Source organism: Pholcus phalangioides, unplaced genomic scaffold (assembly GCF_987345545.1).
Source record: "Pholcus phalangioides strain wild (caught in Gottingen) unplaced genomic scaffold, Ppha-v1.0 ptg000004l_1, whole genome shotgun sequence".
NCBI classification, from domain to species: Eukaryota; Metazoa; Arthropoda; class Arachnida; order Araneae; family Pholcidae; genus Pholcus; species Pholcus phalangioides.
Window position 1 is genome coordinate 47,130,589 of NW_028301597.1, and position 21,655 is coordinate 47,152,243.

At 38.1% G+C, this 21,655-nt stretch overlaps 1 protein-coding gene across 1 annotated transcript in view; it reads left to right on the plus strand.

The window, feature by feature from the left end:
- Nucleotides 1–21,655, plus strand: part of LOC149087727 (multidrug resistance-associated protein 1-like) — a 45,004-nt gene that overhangs the window by 12,559 nt on the left and 10,790 nt on the right. The window contains exons 9-22 of the mRNA XM_089231607.1: nt 1,992–2,166; nt 5,932–6,186; nt 6,304–6,369; nt 6,548–6,685; nt 9,070–9,216; nt 10,428–10,512; nt 13,295–13,491; nt 13,803–13,979; nt 14,127–14,294; nt 14,454–14,656; nt 15,862–16,018; nt 18,382–18,477; nt 20,330–20,450; nt 21,362–21,506. Coding sequence (XP_089087733.1) covers nt 1,992–2,166; nt 5,932–6,186; nt 6,304–6,369; nt 6,548–6,685; nt 9,070–9,216; nt 10,428–10,512; nt 13,295–13,491; nt 13,803–13,979; nt 14,127–14,294; nt 14,454–14,656; nt 15,862–16,018; nt 18,382–18,477; nt 20,330–20,450; nt 21,362–21,506 — 2,130 coding nt within the window. The remainder of the gene's footprint in view (nt 1–1,991; nt 2,167–5,931; nt 6,187–6,303; nt 6,370–6,547; nt 6,686–9,069; nt 9,217–10,427; nt 10,513–13,294; nt 13,492–13,802; nt 13,980–14,126; nt 14,295–14,453; nt 14,657–15,861; nt 16,019–18,381; nt 18,478–20,329; nt 20,451–21,361; nt 21,507–21,655) is intronic.

The window sequence follows — 21,655 nt, forward strand, 5'->3', positions numbered from 1 at the left end:
CCGCCCTTCCCCTATGATCTTGATCTATCGTCTTGATCACTAGTTCCTCGAATTCGCTGCCCTGGGCTATAGCTCACCTGCCCCACCCCATTCCTGTAAACACGCCGCTGTCTCTATGTCACTCTTTTGGTCACTCACATGATTGCGTACTTTTTTGGTAACACCCATGCTTGCGTACTTTTTTGGTAACACCCATGCTTGCGTACTCTTTTTCTCACTACTATGTTCACACACTCTTTCGGGTATTCACATGTTTGCGTACACTTTTGGTCACTCACATTCTTCGAACTTTTTTGCTCACTCTAATGTTCACACATTCTCTACGTCACTCTTTTGGTCATTCACATGCTTGCACACGCTCTGAGTCTCTCTTTTGCTCACTAACGTGTGCTCAAACGCTTTCTAGGTTTTAGTCCCTCGCTGACCTGTTGCCTTTCATTCACTGTTTTGGTCATTCACATGCTTGCACACGCTCTAGGTTACGCTTTTGATCGCTCACCGACCTGGTTCCTCACTCTCTAGGGATCCGTTTTACTAACACATATCGAATAAACATTTCTGCAAAAATTCAGAATTATTGGGGCAGTAGTTTTTTTTCTTTCTCAAATCTTACGGATGAGCTTAAAAACTGCAATCTGAGAAAATCGCGTTTAAAGTGTTTTTTCTTGTATACGTTAACTGATTGACACGAAATTTTTAGTATTTTATTTAAAATTCAATGAAATATTTTTTGGAGTCATTTTTGTGAAAATTAAACTTCAGGGGTCGTGACACCCCTTCTAGAAGACTTACTCGATTTGATTTTGTGCAGGTGGTGCTTCCCCTCCCCCAACCCCGAGAACAATAAACCCGTGAAGAGAAATACTCTAGCTCTCTATAGTTTTTCCATTATTTATTTATGCCAGTGTTTCTTAAAGTGTGCGTCGCAGTGAGCTGGAGATGTTGATTTGTGTGCCTATTCGTGCTTTGAAGTGGTATATAGGAAAATATGAGCCAAAATATTCTGAGAAGCAGCAGGTGAACCATGAATTGGGCAAGGGAGCCGCGGTTGACTAAAGTTTGAGAACCACTGATGATTTAGGCCGGTCGTCCACCGGAAGCGACAACATACTGCAAGCTACGCGAGCTACAACAGCCGATAGTGAGTCCGACGACGACTAAAGGCGTCTGCCCTCGTCCACTGAAAGCGGCCTTTATCAACACCATCTCTATAGTACATCCACTGTAGCTGGTGTTGTCTTTACGCACTACCTCAGTTCGCGACTTCACTCCATGCTGACGAATGTGTTCGTTAAATAATCTTGAAGAAATATTGAAAAACTAAAATTTTTGAGAAAATTTATCAAGTCCACACTCAATGAAATTCAACACACTCAATCTGACACAAACTTGGAGAGAGCGTCCGTGTTGTAAATAAATATTTTTAACAGATTACTAATACTTAACATCACAACCCATGAACGGAAATTATTAAATTACAGCTTCCATGTTCACGCATAGTCTTTAAAGCGAGGTTTTCTTAGCAGCAGGTTTCTACAGTGCGTGCAGCGTGAAAACTCTGATTGGTCAAAACCCTGAATTTCAAGTTTTTAACCAATCAGCATTTTCACGCTGCACACGGCGCAGAAATTCTACTCCTAGGAAAACCCGGCTTAAGGAGCTACTTTTGCTCAGTGCGTAGCGCATGCGCACTTCCTGTGAAATGGGATCAGTCATGCGAATAGACAGCTGCGCGGGATACCGACAACTGTTTATCGCTTCAAGTCGCTGCCAGTGGACGACCAGCTGTAAAGGGTGTATATACATTACTTCTAACACCGGCTTTCTCTTCTAATATCGAAATGAAAACAATAGCTAGCTTTGCCCATTGGCTGTTGATCGGCAGGTGGATTGTTGGAAAAACATGATTTTAGGGGAAGAGAACCTATAAAGTACGTGTTGTAATTAATTACAGCTGTAAATAATTCAAATTATTTGTATTTATTTGTCAGTCTCATCATCTCATTCATGTCAAATGATGATTACTTATGGAAGGGAATTCTGTACATATTGGCGCTTTGTGTCATCGTGACGCTCCGAATAGCAGCGCATGACATGTCGATGTTTTACGCAGAGTGCTTCTCTCTTCAGCTCAAGTCCACAATCATTTCAGCTATTTATCGAAAGGTAATTAAACAATTTTATGTCTATCGTTTACGAAAATAAGTGTATGTGATACTCCACAAAACTTGAATAGGTAAATATATATTCGGGCTTATACAGGATATCCCACAAAGGACTCCCTGGTTTTTTAAAATGAAATAACTCGGGAACGGTGATCGATAGAAGAATAAAGCAAATGGTATTCTTATTTTGAAAACAGTAAAAATCTGATACAGAAGTTTCAAAATTAGTTACAGATGTTGCCGATAGGTGGTGCTGTACGCTGTAGTTGCAGTACGGAGTTTGAGAAATTAGCAAAAAATGTACTTTGCAAATAGCCGTTGCAATCACATCATAATCGATTCAAAAATGTGCACCTTTGGCAGCACAGAGATGGCGCAAATGATCGCTACTGAACGGTACGTTGCAGTTTTGGAACAGTTTGTCTCCTGGGTTGGAGAATCGACAAGGCACTTTGTGATTCATTCAATATGGGGACCAACCGCAAATTTTTGAAAGATGGGGCCTTTCTTGAAGAACACTTCGGGAATAGTCATTGCATTGAACTGCTCCACATTTACTGGAACAGGCATGGATCCATATTCACCCGATCTTACCTCCTGGTACTACTTTCTGTAGGACAAATTGAAGAACACTGCTTTCCGGAACAGTCCTGTAAGGCTGGGACCTGACTACGGCGCGGTTGCACGCGGTTGAGGTTGGGGGGGGAGGCATCATCTATAGTTTTATTCTGTCAACGCACAGATACAACTGCAACCGCTGAGCGCGGTTTTTTCAACCGAGAAAATCCACATTTTTTGGGACGGTTGGGGTAACCGGAAAGCTGCCATCATGTATTGCAAAGGCTTGCGCTCCCTGATGACGGTTCGGCTGGACCTGCGGTTGCTCTCTTCCATTGTCTATTAAGTGGTTTGACAAGGAGGGTGATGCGATTTCGGATGCACTGGACAAAGGAATTGCTCTCCTTCTCAGGCTACCATAAAAAAATGAGAGGAGAAGACAAATTCGAGGAACTGTATGGTGAAGTTCCATGCGACGGAAACTAATTCTTTGTTTGGCGCTTTTGCACTGATAACAATAAAAAAAACCAATGAAGAAAAAATTAAATTTTTCTAACTAGTGAAATTTTTTTGCTTTCCTACATGAGCATACATTGAAACTCGGTTATAATGACATTCATAAACTAACGTGATTACGCTAAAACCGAGATGTATATTTTAGAACACTTGAATGAAATGCATTGGATCCCGATTATAACGTTTTAGCAAAAAACCAATTAGTTACCTCTTCCAAAAGAGTACAAATTACCACGGGGCCCAACCATTTATAATAAATTCATAAAAAATTAGAAGTAAAAATAATCAGACATCTGAAGGAAGATATTTTTATATTTGCAAATTCTCCATATCAAACTTTTGAAACATTTATTAAAAGCCTAAGTATGAACCGGGGATGAAATATGTCCCTAAGAGCTGCATTGTGTGTGTGTGTTTTGCTTTCATTATTGTCTTTTTGTTATTTACTTTTGTATCGTATATGAATGTGGCTGTCTATCTGTTGTTTTTGCAATGAAAAAAAAACCATCTAGTCCAGCGGTTCTCAACCGGTGCTCCGTGTGAACTCCCAAGGGCTCCGCGGCCCTCGAGGAAAATAAAAAAAGAACCAGTAAATTTGAAAAAAATAATTATTGATATTTTTGAATAAAAATAAATCGGTAACTTTGATGAATAAATAAAAAATAGGCCTACGGGGCTCCGCCATAGAAATTACATACTGGAAAGGGCTCCGTGGGTCAAAAAAGATTGAGAACCGCTGATTTAGACAAAACGTTGTATGCGGGTAATATCGAAGAGTGCACCAAGACAATTTTCACACCTACCGTTCTTTTCAAGCAGTTTTTAATTTACATACACACACAAAGCCACAACTAGGGAGAGCGGGTCCACTGTATCGAGTGCTGAACTAAAGGGGGCGCCGAATTGCCCCTTTAACACCACTCCTTCTAACCTTTCCTTACACGGGACGCCAAAAGCTTGCTAGCTCCAGTTAAAAAAGTATCCAGCTGCGGCCCTGTGTGCACCTTAAACCCTGCAACATACATACTGATGTACACGGCCACAACGACATGCGTGGTCAGCCGGGGCAAGCACGCATTTTGGCGCCCCCTTTTAATATTGAAGGAGAGATGAAAGGTTAACATTTGCGCTCCTGTCTGGCTCGGAGTTCGGGGCATCAGTCAGTGCCGTCTTAACGCATGGGCCCACCCGAGCACGGCCCGGGTGCCTCAAGAGAAGAGGGGCCTCCCAAAAATGAGATCCGATTGAAATTTTAAAGGATTTACCATGTAGGGCCTCCTAAAAACCACTTGGTCCGGGGGGCCCATAATACTCTTAAGACGACCCTTCATAATGTTGTATCATAATGTTTTTTAAAATGTGATTTTTTACAGTTTTTAAAACATTAAATTTTCAGAAATTTTATTTCGATTCCTATCTGAATTTTTTTTTCCTGACCATCAAAAGAAATATATATTTTTTTAAATAGGTGAAAATAATTTTTTTCTTGGTCATATGGGGTTTCCCAAAATTACAATTATTGTGCTTAATTTCCATTAATTAGAAATTTAATTAATTGGAAATTCACTTTAATTACAAAGAAAAACGTGCTAAATTCATGGCCAATTTTTTTAAACTTCAAAAATATGTTATTTAAATAGTTTTTAATATATGTTATTTAAATTAATTATGATGATTCCAGTCATGATATATAAAAAAATTTGAGCGATTTGGTCACGAATCGTAAAAGCATCAAAAATGGGTCAACTTGTAGGTTGTCTTTCTTCAACTTTGAATTAATTTCAAACGGCAAATATTGTTACAGAAAATTAAATTCCATTACATGAATATTTTTATTAGTATATACAGTAAAACCCCTCCTTCTTGTGAACACGGACAGGACAAAAAAATTAAATACATGTAAAATGGGTGACCGTTAAAAAGAGGTTTGAAATTCATACTTTTATATATTATACAACTAAATTATTATTTGTCCGTAAAAGAGGGAATATCCGTTAAGAGGGCGAGCACGAATTTGCATGCTAGCTGGAGCCAATTTCAGCTTGGCGAAAATAATTTAGCCAATCCCGAGATGTCACGTGACATTAAAAAATAAAAAAAACCCGGTTGCTAACAGCAGTGTGTGTTTCACGCGAAATTCCACGGTTGCTGATAAGATCAACCGCGCCAGCCGAACCGTAGTGTGCCGGCAGCCTAACACTGGGTTAGCTTCAAGATTAGATCTGTGAGGCATGTGCGTTCATTTCCGTTGATGTAATGCGGAGAGTAGGCTAACTGAAAATTTCATTCTTTGTTTGCACCTTCTCTGGGCTGCGAAAGGTGCACATTTTGGAATGAGTGAAATTGAATTGATTCAATTAAAGTGAATCTGTTATGATGCGATTGCAACGACTGCTAGCAAAACGACAGTTTATAACCTATTTCCCGGATTGCAAACTGCGATTACAGCATACAACGCTCCCTGTCAGAAATATTTGTAATTAATTTGAAACTACTGTATCAGGTTTTTACGACTTTCAGAATAAAAACATACCGCTTGTTTTACTCTTCTATCGATCAACGTTCCCGAATTATTTCATTTTAAAATCAGGGATTCGATTGTGGGACACGATGTACTATTATAGTCTATGAACTCTTCAGCTATGAAATCATTCGTTTCTGTGTGATACATCTAATATCTCCATGTTTACAGTCTCTGAAACTCGACAGTTCAACTCGCCAGGAATACACGAGTGGCGAGATCGTCAACTTGATGACTGCGGATACCGAGAAAGTGTGTATGTTCTTCTCGTTCTGCATAAATTTGGTCGGATCTCCGCTGAAGATCGTCATAGCGGTGTCATTGTTATGGTTGTACCTGGGTCCTTCATGCCTAGCCGGTTTCGTTGCTTTGTGCCTGCTTATCGGAATGAGTTCGTTCATAACCAAGAAGATTAATGCCATGCAGGTATGATTCATTCAGTGATATCGAGCTTGGATGAATAAACAAAAAATATTGTATTCCGAGGGAGAAAATACATATAAACTAAAAGGAAATGACACACTGACTTTCGTTTGTTTGCAGGTGAAGCAAATGGAAATGAAAGATAGCCGTTTGAAGTTTATAACCGAACTTTTGAATGGAATTAAGGTACACTATATGCACTCTAAGAACTATTTTGAGACTTTCTATATCATACACGCTCAACCAGTGGCCCTCGAAATCACTTGATGTGGCCCACGACCTCAGAACTGATTTTGTAAAAATGAACCAAGCGGCACGTAAACTTAAGTTATCCTAAAGTAAATATTTTCTCCTTTTTCTCAAGGTTTTGAAGCTGTACGCATGGGAAATACCGTTCATGAATAGGCTCAATGACATAAGGGATTCAGAAGTGTACTTCATAAGGACGTTCCAGTTATATTTCGCCACTGGTACTTTCGTTTGGGGCTTTGCACCCTTTCTGGTAATAAGAAAAATATCATTCTTGTTCAGACTTTTCATAAGGGTGATTAATAATCCTGTATACATAAGTGTTCTTCAACCGCTGGTCGGTGAAAAATTTCGCCGAATTCGTAAAGCCTCTACATCAGGCGTCTTCAACGCACGGGCCACATGCGGCCAAAGAAGCTTTTCGCCTGCTTCGATAAAAAAGACAAATATAACTTAGTTGCAGAATGTATAGCTATGATGTAAAAAATAGCCTCAATGAAAAAATTTAGTTTGCAAATTTTTAGTTTGCAAATTTAGTTTTACAAAACATTTCAGAACTAATAAGCGAAATAGTTTCAAAATTAATGAGAAATAATTTCAGAATCAATGAGAAGTAATTTCACAATCAAAGAAAAGTAATTTCACAATCAAAGAAAAGTAATTTCACAATCAAAGAAAAGTAATTTCACAATCAAAGAAAAGTAATTTCACAATCAAAGAAAAGTAATTTCACAATCAAAGAAAAGTAATTTCACAATCAAAGAAAAGTAATTTCACAATCAAAGAAAAGTAATTTCACAATCAAAGAAAAGTAATTTCACAATCAAAGAAAAGTAATTTCACAATCAAAGAAAAGTAATTTCACAATCAAAGAAAAGTAATTTCACAATCAAAGAAAAGTAATTTCACAATCAAAGAAAAGTAATTTCACAATCAAAGAAAAGTAATTTCACAATCAAAGAAAAGTAATTTCACAATCAAAGAAAAGTAATTTCACAATCAAAGAAAAGTAATTTCACAAGAAATCAGAAATAATTTCAAAATTAATGAGAAATAGTTTCAGAATCAATGAGAAATAGTTTCAGAATCAATGAGAAGTAATTTCAGAATCAATGAGAAGTAATTTCAGAATCAATGAGAAATAATTTCACAATCAAAGAAAAGTAATTTCACAATCAAAGAAAAGTAATTTCACAATCAAAGAAAAGTAATTTCACAATCAAAGAAAAGTAATTTCCCAATCAAAGAAAAGTAATTTCCGAATCAAAGAAAAGTAATTTCACAAGAAATGAGAAATAGTTTCAGAATTAATGAGAAATAGTTTCAGAATCAATGAGAAGTAATTTCAGAATCAATGACAAATATTTTCAGAATCAATGACAAATATTTTCAGAATCAATGACAAATATTTTCAGAATTAAAGGAAAGCAATTTCAGAATCAAAGAAAAGCAATTTCAGCATCAAAGAAAAGCAATTTCAGAATAAAAGAAAAGCAATTTCAGAATCAAACAAAAGCAATTTCAGAATCAAACAAAAGCAATTTCAGAATCAAACAAAAGCAATTTCAGAATCAAACAAAAGCAATTTCAGAATCAAACAAAAGCAATTTCAGAATCAAACAAAAGCAATTTCAAATAATTCAAATAATTTCAAAATTCATGAGAAATAGTTTCAAAATTCATGAGAAATAGTTTCAGAAATAATGAGAAGTAATTTCAGAAATAATGAGAAGTAATTTCAGAAATAATGAGAAGTAATTTCAGAAATAATGAGAAGTAATTTCAGAAATAATGAGAAGTAATTTCAGAAATAATGAGAAGTAATTTCAGAAATAATGAGAAGTAATTTCAGAAATAATGAGAAGTAATTTCAGAAATAATGAGAAGTAATTTCAGAAATAATGAGAAGTAATTTCAGAATCAATGAAAGAAAAATAATTTCATAACTAGTGAAAAAAAAAAGTATTTTGCAAACCATGAAAGTTAATAACAATTGAAAAATATTGAAAGAAATACTTTAAGAATTCATCAAGATTCATATTTTTAATGGAGATTCATATTAAATTTCCTAATTGATGGAAATAAATATTAAACAATGTATTTCAGGATTAATGAAAATTTATACATGCTGAGGAAATAAAACTTTAGAATTGATAAAAAAAATCTGAAAAAATAATCTCAGAATAAATGAAATGAAAATGGCGCACGAAATTTAAATCGATATACAGCGTGAAAATTAACAATCAATATATTGTTACTTTCATGCTACACACCGGTTTAAAAAAAAATTATAATAAATAGTTTTGTTCTTATTGGATAGATGGCAGCAGGTGGAGCCTAGCGTAAAGCTTCTTTTCTCTTGTGTATAATAACAGAGCATGTTATTGTTATGCAAGAACCCCTGCTACCATGTTAAATTTTAAAATAAAGATACACACCTTGGTTGTCGGCGACCAAATTCTTTCTTTCGTTTATGCCGGTCCGCAAAACTGTTCACCTAATTTCACCAGTTCCGCAAGAAGTATTAAAAAGGTTGAAGAACACTGCTCTATGTATTACTTTTAATTGATGGAATTTTGCATTCTAACAAAAGCATTGAATGAAATTGATTTATGAATTTTTATTCGACCCGCATAGATAGCCGTGGCCTGCTTCGTCACTTACATCCTAGTCGACCCGAAGAACATCCTGGATCCGAACACGGTATTCGTCTCCTTGAACCTCTTGAACATCCTCAGGTACGCCGTCATGCAAATGCCCGATATACTCGCTGTTTGTATTCAGGTAAGCGCAAGTGGAACAATTACCAATATTGTAGATTCGATAGCCATTATATTGTTTCCATTGTTTTACGGTACATTTTTGATTCATGAGGGAACGTTTTTGGTGTCTGCTTGCGGGATGTCCCTTAAGTTCGTAAACAGTAGAATTTCATGAAAATTGAAGTAATTGGTACATTTAAATTTGGTTGCCAAAAGTTATTCTCATGGAAGGGGGATTTTTTTGGTACAAAGAAAAAAAATTAGTTCAAATTTCTGTCTGTAGAGGGAGGAGTGATTTTGGACCTAAACCTTTCACCTTCTTTACGCCTGAAACGTTCATAAAGCTTCAGCCGGCACTTCGTGGCTGAGGTAATACAACTTTTCCAATAGTTAGAGATAGACAGCTTTTCTCAGCCCAATATATGGAGGAAACAGATATTTTCTGGATTTTATGACGAGGTGAACTCGGAAAGAAAAGTCATCTGGTGTCCACCGGGACTCGAACCCGGGCCCTCTTGCATTCCGGGGAAGCATGCTACCATCTGCACCTCTGGAGACACGACCTTGCTTTCCTTATTTCACGCGAAATAAGAAAGGCAAGGTCGTGTCTTGAGTGGTGTAGATGGTAGCATGCTTGCCAAGAATACTCTAGTCCCGGTGGAGACGAGGTGACTTTTCTTTCAGAGTTCACCTATGCATAAAATCCTGAAAATATCTGCTTCCTTCACCAATTATGCTTCATCCCCCAATGTCGACATTACAATGAAAACCTTATGCAAGCGCGAGGGAAATTGTGCCGTAGTGGTGCAATAGTAGGGGTGCTCCGTGCTCGTCTACCACCATGAAGGTTTCCGTCAGGTCCACGGGTTCGATCCTGGGAAACGACAGAAATAATAAGAGGGTTCATTTCCTAACTGAACCTGGCAAGACCACCGATAGATGGCGCCTTGATTTCCGACCAAACTCGATCGGTAGTAAACTGCTGTATGGGCGATATGACCGGTCGCGTATTAATAACAGGGAAAATGTGATATGAACTGATAATCCCACAACCTGCATTTTATAAAACTCTGATTTGCATATTTCCAGTGATGTTCTGTCGTGAAGCGCCCTCTGCGACAGAAATTGGAATCAATTTTTTTTTTCCTACAAATTTTTAGGAATTTTCTAAACTAGGGATTTATGGGATAACCTGTATTTCTCCCTCTCACATGTTTTCTTCTTCGAATTTAGGCTCTCGTATCACTGAAAAGACTGAGTGCCTTTTTGAATTCAGAAGAAAGAGACGAGGATCTTGTCGGAAATAACCCTGGTGAAGGTAGGTTAGCAATTATACACATTGTATCTAGAATGTTACGGGCAATAAATACCTTTCACGTGGTGAAACACTATGCTCTAATAGAAAAATCGTTAAAAATAGTATTTAACCATTGATTTATTTGAAAGTTTTTACACATATTCTTGATTGTATATACTGTCCTTTGCTGGTAAAAAGTTTTACATATCTTAGATACTTAGTGTTTTGTGAATTTAATAGAATGCTTGGTCTCATTTTCAAGAAGGTCACTTCGCGTTCTCCTAAAGTCATTCTTCCTCTTTTTCGAGGTTTAGTTCGTCCTGGACTGGAGTATGCTGTAAGGTTTTGGAGACCATACCTACAGAGGGACATAGACTTGGTTGTAGGGGTGCAGAGAAGAGCTACACGTGTCCTTATTGGAACACGGTGCTTGAGTTATGAAGAGAGACTTCATTTTTTGAATATGTTTAGATTGGATGAACGCAGATGTCGAGGAGATATGATCGAAGTGTTCAAAATTTTCAATGAGATGTATAGAATGGACCATGAACTTTTAGTACACCGCCAATCGACTGCTTTTACAAGGGGACGCCAGTATCGATTGTTAAGGGCCAATGCAAGGTTATGGTGTCGCAGGGAATTTTTCTCTAATAGGGTTGCCAATAAATGGAATAGCTCACCCCCGGAGGTTGTAAATTGTAACACAATTGACACGTTTAAAAAGAAATACGATAAACATGCTGGCGTAAATCGAGAAACTATCCATACTTAGAATAAGACAACCATAAGTATTCTTTATGAGCATTGTATAATATTTTGTCATGTGTATATATTGTTTATAATGTTTCTAATTACATTTTTAATTGGGTTGCTTTATTTTTGCAATACATGACATCCATATTTGTTATGGGCATCTTTTTCTCAGCCACCTCGCTGGGCATTTTGCCTGTTGTGGTGTTGTATTTGTATTTGTATAAAAAAAAGCATTAACAACAGCTTTTGCGCAGGATAAAATAGCATGACATCGCAATGTAATTGAATAAAAATTGATTCAAAATAAAGGCAACTCTTCAGTCCATGAAATGAAGCAAAAGAGTGATATTTTCATCGACTCAATCTTATTTCAGTTCATTTCATGGATTGAACAGTTGCCTTTATTTTGAATTAATTTTTATTCAATTATATTGATGTCATGCTATTTTTCCTGCACGCAAGCTGTTTTTAATGCATATTTTTAAAAATTTACAAAAAAATTAAGCATCCAAGTCATGTAAAACTTTCTACCAGCATAGGATAGCACATACAATCAAGAACATATGTAAAAAATTGCAAATAAATCAATGGTTAAATATTGTTTTTTTTAATGATTTTTCTATTACATCATAGTGTTAGTCCCCTTAAGGAAAAACATATGTTGGGGAAAATAATTGGGGGAAAACTCTGCAAACACATGTACATGTCTTGTGCGTTTCATAGATTTTATAAATGAAACGAATTATAAATATAGTGTATACAAGATTATTTTTGTCAAAAAATGCAATGATTTTTGACCGTCTCTCTTTTGTCCTTCGTGAGAGTGAGTGATTCACTTTTTGCAAGCAGAAAAATGAATCTGCTAAATTCTATTGCTAATTGCTAAATTCTATTACTAAATGTGGAATTCTATTACTGAATGCTAAATTATATCGCTAAATGCTATTTTTCAAATTCCTCTCATTCTCCAAAACTTCGATTTGAAGGAAGAAAACTTCGTGTTAGGGGAAAATTATAACACTAAAACACAGGAAAAGTTCTGGGGCCGAGTGAAAACTTCGACTTATACAGATATTCGAGATCTCGGTTTTCGACTTATCGCGAATTGATCGTACATGCTTGTCGACATGTTTTTTCTCAACATGAATAAAAAAAAATTCGTAGTAAGTTTTGTGGAAACATGTCTCTATCTTATCCTTTACGTGTCGAAATCGATTCAACCGTTTGTTTACATTTATTTAAACGGTGATACCTAGGGGCTAACGAAGACAATTCGTTCTGTACTTACGTTCGTTAGCCGAAATCTTCTAAGTCGAAAAGCGATTTCCCATAGCTTCCTATAGAAAGTCTTTTAGTTCGTTCGAGGTACTGCCCCAAATCTAAAGCTACGTTTTTGAAACACCAAGGAGCGTCACAGACTGACCGAAGTAATCAGAACTAACCGAGTAAAATGATCAGCTTCAAAATGAAATAAATGATAATTTACAGGAAGATGAAATAGTGAAGATCTTTTTATTTTACACACTACGATTTATTTTACACAACCCAGTCGAGTGCGATTCATTTGCGATTTGGTCAGCTCATTTCTGTGTCTGCTCATTCTGTCAGAGGAAAAATAATTAGCTCCTACAATGGCCAGACCATTCAGTTTGACGCTACGAAGTCTTGCACTGAAAGAACGCGTGTTTTGAAACACGGCTTTTTTTTAATGCATTTTTCATTAGCCGAATCTTTCATGAAATGATACAAAATCTTTCATAAAGAGAATCGGTACATCTTTAAAAAAGATTCCGAAGTGGGCATGGGTTAATCGGGTGCGTAACAGTAATTCAGATGATGATTGGAACTAAAATTCAGCTTACAGCGTTGCTTTTTATGTCAGCACATGCATCCATTATCAACGAAAATGTTCGTTAGCCGAACCCATATTCATTGTACAAGGCAGTAAAACTTTAAAAAAAAAAAATCTTCGTTAACCGAAAAATTCCTAAGCCAAGTCATTCGTTAGCCCAGGTATCACTGTGATTAGTTGGTTTTTTTTTTCCAACAGGGAAAGTAGTAAGTTTGAAACATGCGACATTCTCCTGGAGCTCTACGAAAGAAAATCCGATATTGAAAGACATAACAATGGATGTACCCAGAGGTAGCTTCGTAGCAATCATCGGTCCAGTTGGATCGGGAAAATCATCGCTGTTGTCGGCTATTCTTGGTGACATGTACAAGTCTTCGGGATCAGTTGACATTATGGTGATTTTCTTAGATTTTTTTCTTTGCCTTTCTCCTTAACTCTCCCTAACTTTACCCTACTTCTTCTAAAAGATACAAACCGCACTCGATGATTTTTCAATTTTCATTTTTATTTTAGCGATAAAGAGTTCTGTATAATTGTTGTTACAGTGCTAATACGGTATTGGTGAAATTGCAGTGCAGCGTTGAAAACATGTTTGTTCAAAAGCCAATTGGGATTAGCACATTTCAGCCCTCATCAGTCTGTTAAATCGAAAGTTTATTGTGCAATATAAAGTTTCCCGATGTACTTTTGTTTTACTATGACACAGGGATCGATGGCTTATGTACCCCAACAAGCTTGGATACTCAATCGTACAGTGAGGCAGAACATCCTCTTCGTTAAAAGTATGGAGAAAACGAAATACAACGCTGTGTTGGACAGTTGCTGTTTGAAACCCGATTTGGAAATTCTTCCTGGCGGAGATAACACCGAAATTGGCGAGAAGGTACGTCAATATAAATTGAAAATTAAATTATTAATTTCATTCTATCAAATAAGTTGATTTCTTAGACTAAAGAAACAAAACAAAAAAAAAGCCTAGAATGGCGTATATATTCAGTGGCGTAATCAATGTCTTTTTCATGTTGATCAGGGCGTGAATCTTAGTGGTGGTCAAAAGCAAAGAGTCAGTCTTGCACGAGCTGTCTACCACGACGCCGATGTCTATTTGCTCGACGATCCCCTGAGTGCCGTGGATGCTCACGTCGGTAAACATATATTCGAGCACATCATAGGAAAGAACGGGATGCTCCGAAACAAGGCAATCCTCACTCATTCATACTCGCTGTGACCATTTTTCTGAACATTCATCGTAAATCCCTCTTTCTTTCCTTTTCTTAATTGCCATTTCAAAATTTAAGTTGAAGCATAAACTGTGCCGCGTAATGAAAATTCTCACATTTGCCTTTTTTTTTTGCAGACTCGAATACTCGTCACTCACAGCATGTCCGTTCTACCAGAGGCGGATTGTATCTTCGTCATCAAAAACGGTGAAATCGCAGAGAGAGGAACTTACGAGGAATTGACGGCGAAGATCGGAGGAGTACTCGCAGAGATCATACAGGAGTATTCTAATCTTGCTGAGGCTGAAGTTGATGACGAATACATAGTGGCACCCATGCTGTACGTATTCAATTATGCATTGTGTTTCATGAAGGACTTCCTAACTTCTAAATTGCATAACTCGGGAACAGTGTCAGAAAGGAGAGATGGACAAGATATCATTTAATTAGCAGGCTTGTTGTTTCAAATAATGCGGATTTGTAAAAATTAATTACAAACTGGTTTTGGGGTGGGGGGACTACCATCTTCTAATGCTTATAAAGAATAATCGTAGAGACCGCCTCATCCGTGCTGCATAGGAAGAAAAGGATCATTTGATCACTTTTTTCGCACCAAATGTCATTTTTGTGTTTTCGCACGAAGGCTAATTAGACCGAGACCTACAATTTATTGCCGATTCCGAACAGCAGCGTTCGACATTTTGCTTTTTTTTCTATTCTCACTAAGGGGTTGATGCTCTAACCTCTCGGTGTGGGACTCCTTGCGGTAGCAATATTTTTCTGTGGCCATATCGTCACCGTATCTGTGGTACCGCCACGTCAGGAAAGTTTCCCACAAGGGCGAATTAAGTATCGAACTCGCGACACCTCTAAACATCCTTTGGTACTTCAGGGGAGGATCTTGTCAACCTGGGCGAGCGCCCGGGAGAAAAGGAAAATTTTGGTACCAGCTCTGTGCGTACGGAGAAAGACAAGGATTGAAGAGAACACCACTCCCTGAGATTCAGATTACGGTGTCGTATAATCGCCGTGGCGTTGCTTTTGTGAAAATGCGTTTCTTATTTTAAATAATCACAATACAATAACAACAATAAATGCTTTCATATTCTTCTACGAACAGTGATTTTTCTTACGAAAGAAACGGGGGATATTGACGCGTTTTCTCTCGCTGATTTTACAATCGATCGAACTCGATTTGAAATTCACAAATCTCTCAAAATGTACTCACATGAAAAACGTTATAAAACTGCTGCAGATGATTGTACGGCATATAGGTGTTAGGCAGGGTACACACGGGCACGATATGGCAAGCGATACTGCTCGACGCGGATTGGTTAAAATGCTCTTGCCTTATCGCGCCAGTGTAAACCCTGCCGGATCCTTCGCAGGACTTCTCTTCCGTTCAACTCTGCGCAAGCATGTCGATCATACAGGGTCGAAAATGATGAATTTTCAAAACTTTTGAGCGAAAAAACAAGGAAAAAAAGAATGTCATGTAAAACTTTTCATTGAAAAAACTCCCAAATGCTTTTTCTTTTGTTACAGTTCGGAAAATGAAGAAACGCCAATCAGTCCACGACCATTGGCCGAAAGATCGATCAGCGTTAGAGTTCTTAAGCGAAGGAATACGTCAGTATGTACCACGGCGAGCAGCGAACATGGGATGAGATTGATGGAAGAAGAGAGAATGGAAGTTGGCAAAGTAAGTGATGCGGAAAAAATATGTTAAATTTAAATAGTGCTTCCAGTGTTTCTCAACCACCGGGACGCGGGCTTTCAAAGGTTGAGAACCACTGTTCTAGAGAATACCTATTTTTATACTATGCTCCTTTAAAGACTCCTTACCCTTGAAGCCGAAAGTCCCTTTACCTCATAGCGCTACGCGGCGTCAACTCACGCAAAAACCGCTTTTTGAGGTGTGGCTAGTACGGCGCGCACTATTTAAATTTGCGATTCTGCGTAGTCAATCCCATAAAACTGGTTTTGCGAAACTGAGAATCGTGTAGCACGGTGGGTGTGTGGGTGTGTTTATCCAAAAATATAATCTTGAACAGTAATTCCACTCCTGCCCAAAATTTTAAGGGGTATTTTTTTTATCAGTGAGAAATAACTCTATTTGAAGTATTCAAATTTCAAGTGTCATTCCTTTACTTCACTTACACAGACGTGTTGTTTCTTTGTGCACAGAGTTTCGATATCTGTGCGGAATTACAAATAACATGCTACCTTATTTAATATAGGGAATTTTTTTTTCTGTGTACACAGAAGCATTCTCAGTCATTCTCCGGCTTTAAAACGGCCGCAGTTTGTAAACTCATTCTCCATGAAAAAAATGGTGCCTTCGCCAGTTACTTTTGTTCATAACCAATAAACGGGTGAAAATAAAATCTTATCAACAAAAATATGCCTTCCAGAAAATATTAAAAATAACTGTACAGTACAGTGTTCGTAGTGTTCGCTAATACGCCCTCTAGATGCGTGATTCACGAATTAAAGTTCAAGTTTACTCCTCCAAATTTCATTGAAGAATGAAAAAAGCTAAAGTCTGGGGTCATAGGCGGAGATAGACTTCGAAGTCTGGGGTGAGGACACGTTCATTATTGCTGGGAGGCACGATAATGATGATGTCAATTCATATATACATTAGATCAGTCGACTCCACCTTTGACGCTGAGGGGCTGGGGGGGGGGAGGGGCAATGTCCCATCCCGGTATCTCCGCTTATGAATCTGGTCAATCACCCGGAAATCACCTTGTCAATATGGAAAGTGGGAATATTCGGCTTATGGATTGGCCAACCAAATCTCCTGACCTAAACCCTATAGAACATGTCTGGGACGCTCTTGGGAGGGCAATTGCATCTCGCCATCCCCCTCCGAGAACCCATCCCGGAGCTGAAAACTGCGTTGCTGCAGGAGTGAGACCGATTGCCTCAGGGATTCCTCAACTGCCTCATGACCAGTATGCCGTCCGCGCTGTGCGACCTGTCTGACTGTGAGAGCGGACTATACCCCATATTAGACTCATTTTCTGTTCGATCTCGCAACGTGGATTTTGGACATTCCCACGGTGATGAACTTCACTCACAATTATGCGTGTGTACTATGACTTTGGTATGGTTTATCTCTTCTTGTTTTTTCTGTTATAACTGTATTCGTGCCAAGTTACATTAAAATCTGTCCATTTTGTCAGAAATTGGATATGATGTGCTAATTCCCTTAATTTTGCACACGAGTGTATTTTGACCCCCTTTGCGATCACGGGCGAAATATTTCGTCCAAACGCCAGTGCAATGAGTTTAGTCCAGTTCTCCGTGTTTTCTTTTTTTCTCTCCTCATCATCGCGAAGCTTTATCGTAACAATATGAACCGAGGTTTTTTTTTTTTCTGGCACGCCCACGATCTCACGATCAATGAGCTTATATCGCAAAAACGACAGAGCCTGGGAGTGCTCGGTTCTATACTATACTATATGAACCGAGGTTGCTTTTCCCCCCCTGTTCTTTTTATACTACTGTTAATGATTTTTTCCGTATCTTTCTACTTTGTACTTGTAAGAGCAATAGGTAGCACGTAGGGAGGGGTGAAAAGAGAAATCTACTGTGTACTCTCTCTCTCTCTCTCTCTCTCTCTCTCTCTCTCTCTCTCTTTTATCTATTTAACTTATTGTACTGGTTTTTCCTCTTTTCTATTCATTTTTTTCTTCCTTTTCGTCTATTTTCTTTCCTTTCCCCTATTCTTCCTTTTTTCCTAACGTTCGATTAGGTTAGAACAAGGTTACCAGATTTATTGCCGATAAGTCAAATAGAGATCATCCAATTTGTTGCCAAAATCCTGTACGTGAAGGGATTAATTTTTTTTTAATTTTTACTGCAAAACGAAGCACTGACTTCGAGAACATGTACATCGGTGAACGGTTTTCAACTTCTACAACCTTGATCGAAGATTTCCTGCGGGAAGCACTTCTTTTGCATATCGTTCATAATAGTATTATTATTATTGGTATATATAAGTAATTCTGTCTGCAATACTTACGTGACTCTATTACTTTTTCTCACGATTTATAGGTGAAGAAAGAGGCTTACCTCAGTTATGCAAAACACACTACTTATCCGATTCTTTTCTGCGCCATAATCGGGTATTTTGGATATCAGGCTTTAGAGGTATGTGTCCGAATCATGTTATACGACAGAATTTGAAAACATATTCTATGACGTGAATATAAGTTTCTATCTAAAACAGTGGTTCTTAATCAGGGGGGTCCACGGACCTCTTGCAGGTCCTTGAAGAGGTTTCGAGGGATCCGTGATCTTGAATGAGAAAAAAATTAACTTATTGTTTTTACATTGTTGTGCCTGCTTAATATTATTCCAAAAAGGGGTCCGTGGTCTTCATCTTATTCGCAACGAGAAGGGATCCCGGTTCCAAAGGATTTCTACACCCATAGCGTGCCGAAATGCATAAAAAGTTTTCGTAATTTCCTTTTATTAATTTTTCGTGGGTAACTTTTTTCGGAGTATTATTATCAGGCAAAGTTTACCTACTCTTCCATATATTCATCTTCGCATACACTTTTTTCCAGAATTTTATTGCCAAATTTATGTAATAAATCACACTTTTCCTGGAAGCACTTTTCCCCGGAAGCCACCTCAAAAAATCCTCTGAGTGTTCAACTTTAAGTGCTGCCCTCTAATAAAAGCCACCAAAGTTCATGTGCACCATTATTTCCAACTCAAAGCTTACACGATCCTTTAAGTCAGGGCTCAACTCCCCGAGGTCAAAAGAAAAAAAATTCTACAGCGAGAAAAAGCAACCCACACATTTGTGGTAAAAAAACTAAAATAGGTCTATTACCCTTATATCAGGGTCTGAAAACTTTTCAATGAAAAGGCTAAAGCATCAATACGTCTTGAATTTTTGTTTCTTAATCTTTGTAAACCAGAGTGTATGAACGTCCCACCAAGAACACCGTCACTAAAATAAACGTTGCGAAGGTGCTGGGTCATCACAAATTATTATTCATCTAACTCTGAGGCACGTGATACCCATGCTACTGAGTAGCACGAAAGCATGCCACTTCGGTTAGACCACCAAGGATATTATTGGTAACATTTGCACGAATGTTACCCTTATATCATGGTAGATAGATTATTGGTAACATTTGCACGAATGTTACCAATAATTTGGTTGCATATGCTCGAAAGTGGCATGTTTTCGTGTTGCTTAGTATCATGTGTGTCACCATCCTGATGAATCATTCGTTATCCAACCGAAAATCATTGTTCTTCAGCCACCTTTTTATTGTGCTTTTGCTCTACTCATCTTTTCTTTTCGCTTTGTTTAATGATTAATTAATAAACTAATAATTAATACTAACACTAGTATTAATTAATAGTATAATAATAAGCTGCCCATAAGAAAGGTTATGGTTGCCTTATCTAAGTACGGATAGCTTCACGATCTATCCCACTATGTTTATCATACTTCATTTTAAACATGTAAATTCACGATCCCCGGAAGTGAGCTATTCCATTTATTGATAACTCTTTAGAGGAAAAACTCCCTGCGACAGGAGGGAGGAATAACAACGTAACGATCAATACTAGCGTCTCCTGGTCAAAGCAGTTGATCGATGGTGTATTTTATCCATCCCGTTGAAAATTTTGACAGCTTCGATCATACCCCCCTCCCCCCGCGACACCTGTGTTCTTCCAATGTAAATATATTGAAGAAATCAAGTTTCTCTCCATAGCTCAAGTCTTGTGTGCACGCGTAGCTCTTCTCTGCACCCCCCTGAACCAAGTCTATGCCCCTCTGTAGGTATGACCTCCAAAACCTCACAGCATACTCCAGGCCAGGACGAACTAAGTCCCGAAAAAACGGAAGAATAACTTTGGGCGAACAACGACACCGCTTCTGAGATGTATCGCTGGCAGATCAAACTACATTAAAATTTGTACCCGGACGTAAAAACGTTGAGGAAACTTCATAAACAGTATGTTTCTGTCATTTCAGGTTGGTGGGAATATCTGGCTCAGCAAATGGAGCACCGATCCAGTTTTGCCGGATGGGACTCAGGACGTCCATCTACGAAACAAGAGGATTGGCGTATATACCACTTTTGGTTTTTGTCAAGGTAAGATTGATTGGTTTGTTTCAGACTTTCGATTCACCAAATTCAATTCATAAACGTTTTAGGTTTAATTTTTCAATTCGTTTTTAGTAGTAAAACCTTAGTGAAAAAAAATGTCCTGGTGTCCTAAGTCAGTGTTTCTTAACATTTTTAAGCCCATGCCCCCCCCGCCCTGGATCATATTTTATTCTCGTGCATCAGCACCTTCCCCCTCCCCACCCTCATCTGAGACTTTCCCCTACTTATTGAATTGAATTCAGTCAGAACTGAATTTATAATGAACGAAATTTCATAAGTATGGTCAATCTCTGGAACCCTAGGCCAAGCATGGATCTACTTTTCATTCCACTCAATAGGCGAATTATATGGGAAAAATAGACCTCTGTGTAAAATACGATCCAATAAACCTATGCAATAAATCAATCCTGCTTACCCGATGGGACCTCACCCTGGATCTGTGGCTACCCTGGGCTGGAGCTCAGTGAGTTTCCTTCATGCGGAGTTCTATGCATGGCAGTCTCAACATCATGGGTCCCCCCTATGCAGAGTGATGTTCTGGGGAAGCCCATACTTACACTAGAAAATCACAGCAACACCCATCATGTAGGTCCTATGAAGCCCCGGGCTCCGGTGGACACATATGTTGAGGTACCATGGACAGCTGTACTAGATTCTAAAAGTAGTAATATTTTTACCCATCATGTTTCAATTGACATCTTTATTTCTTCACACAGTTCTCCGTGGCCTTCTTCACCACTTACCGTGGATCCCCTTTCATCTGATTTGTACCCGTGCCCCCCCCCCCCCCAGAATATCCTAGGACTGCAAGGGAGGACATATGGCCCGAGGTTGAGAAACACTGTCCGAAAATCGATGGTAATTTTATTATTATTTTTTTCTTTTTGTTTCAAAAGGTTTGGCAATCCTATTCGGTGCCTTGGCTATTGCTATCGGCACATCAAAAGCGTCGACATTGTTTCACAAGCAGATGGTGCATTCCGTCATGAGAGCGCCGACGTCTTTTTTCGACACTACGCCACTTGGAAGAATTATAAATAGGTGAATGTGTCCCTATTTTATGAGAGTACAATGGATCCCGCTTATAATGGTTTTCAAAATACTCAGGAAAATACTCTGAAAGCGGGAAAATGCTTCAAACGGGAAATCTCGATGAGTATTAGCAAAAGTTAGGACCACGGAAATGAGTC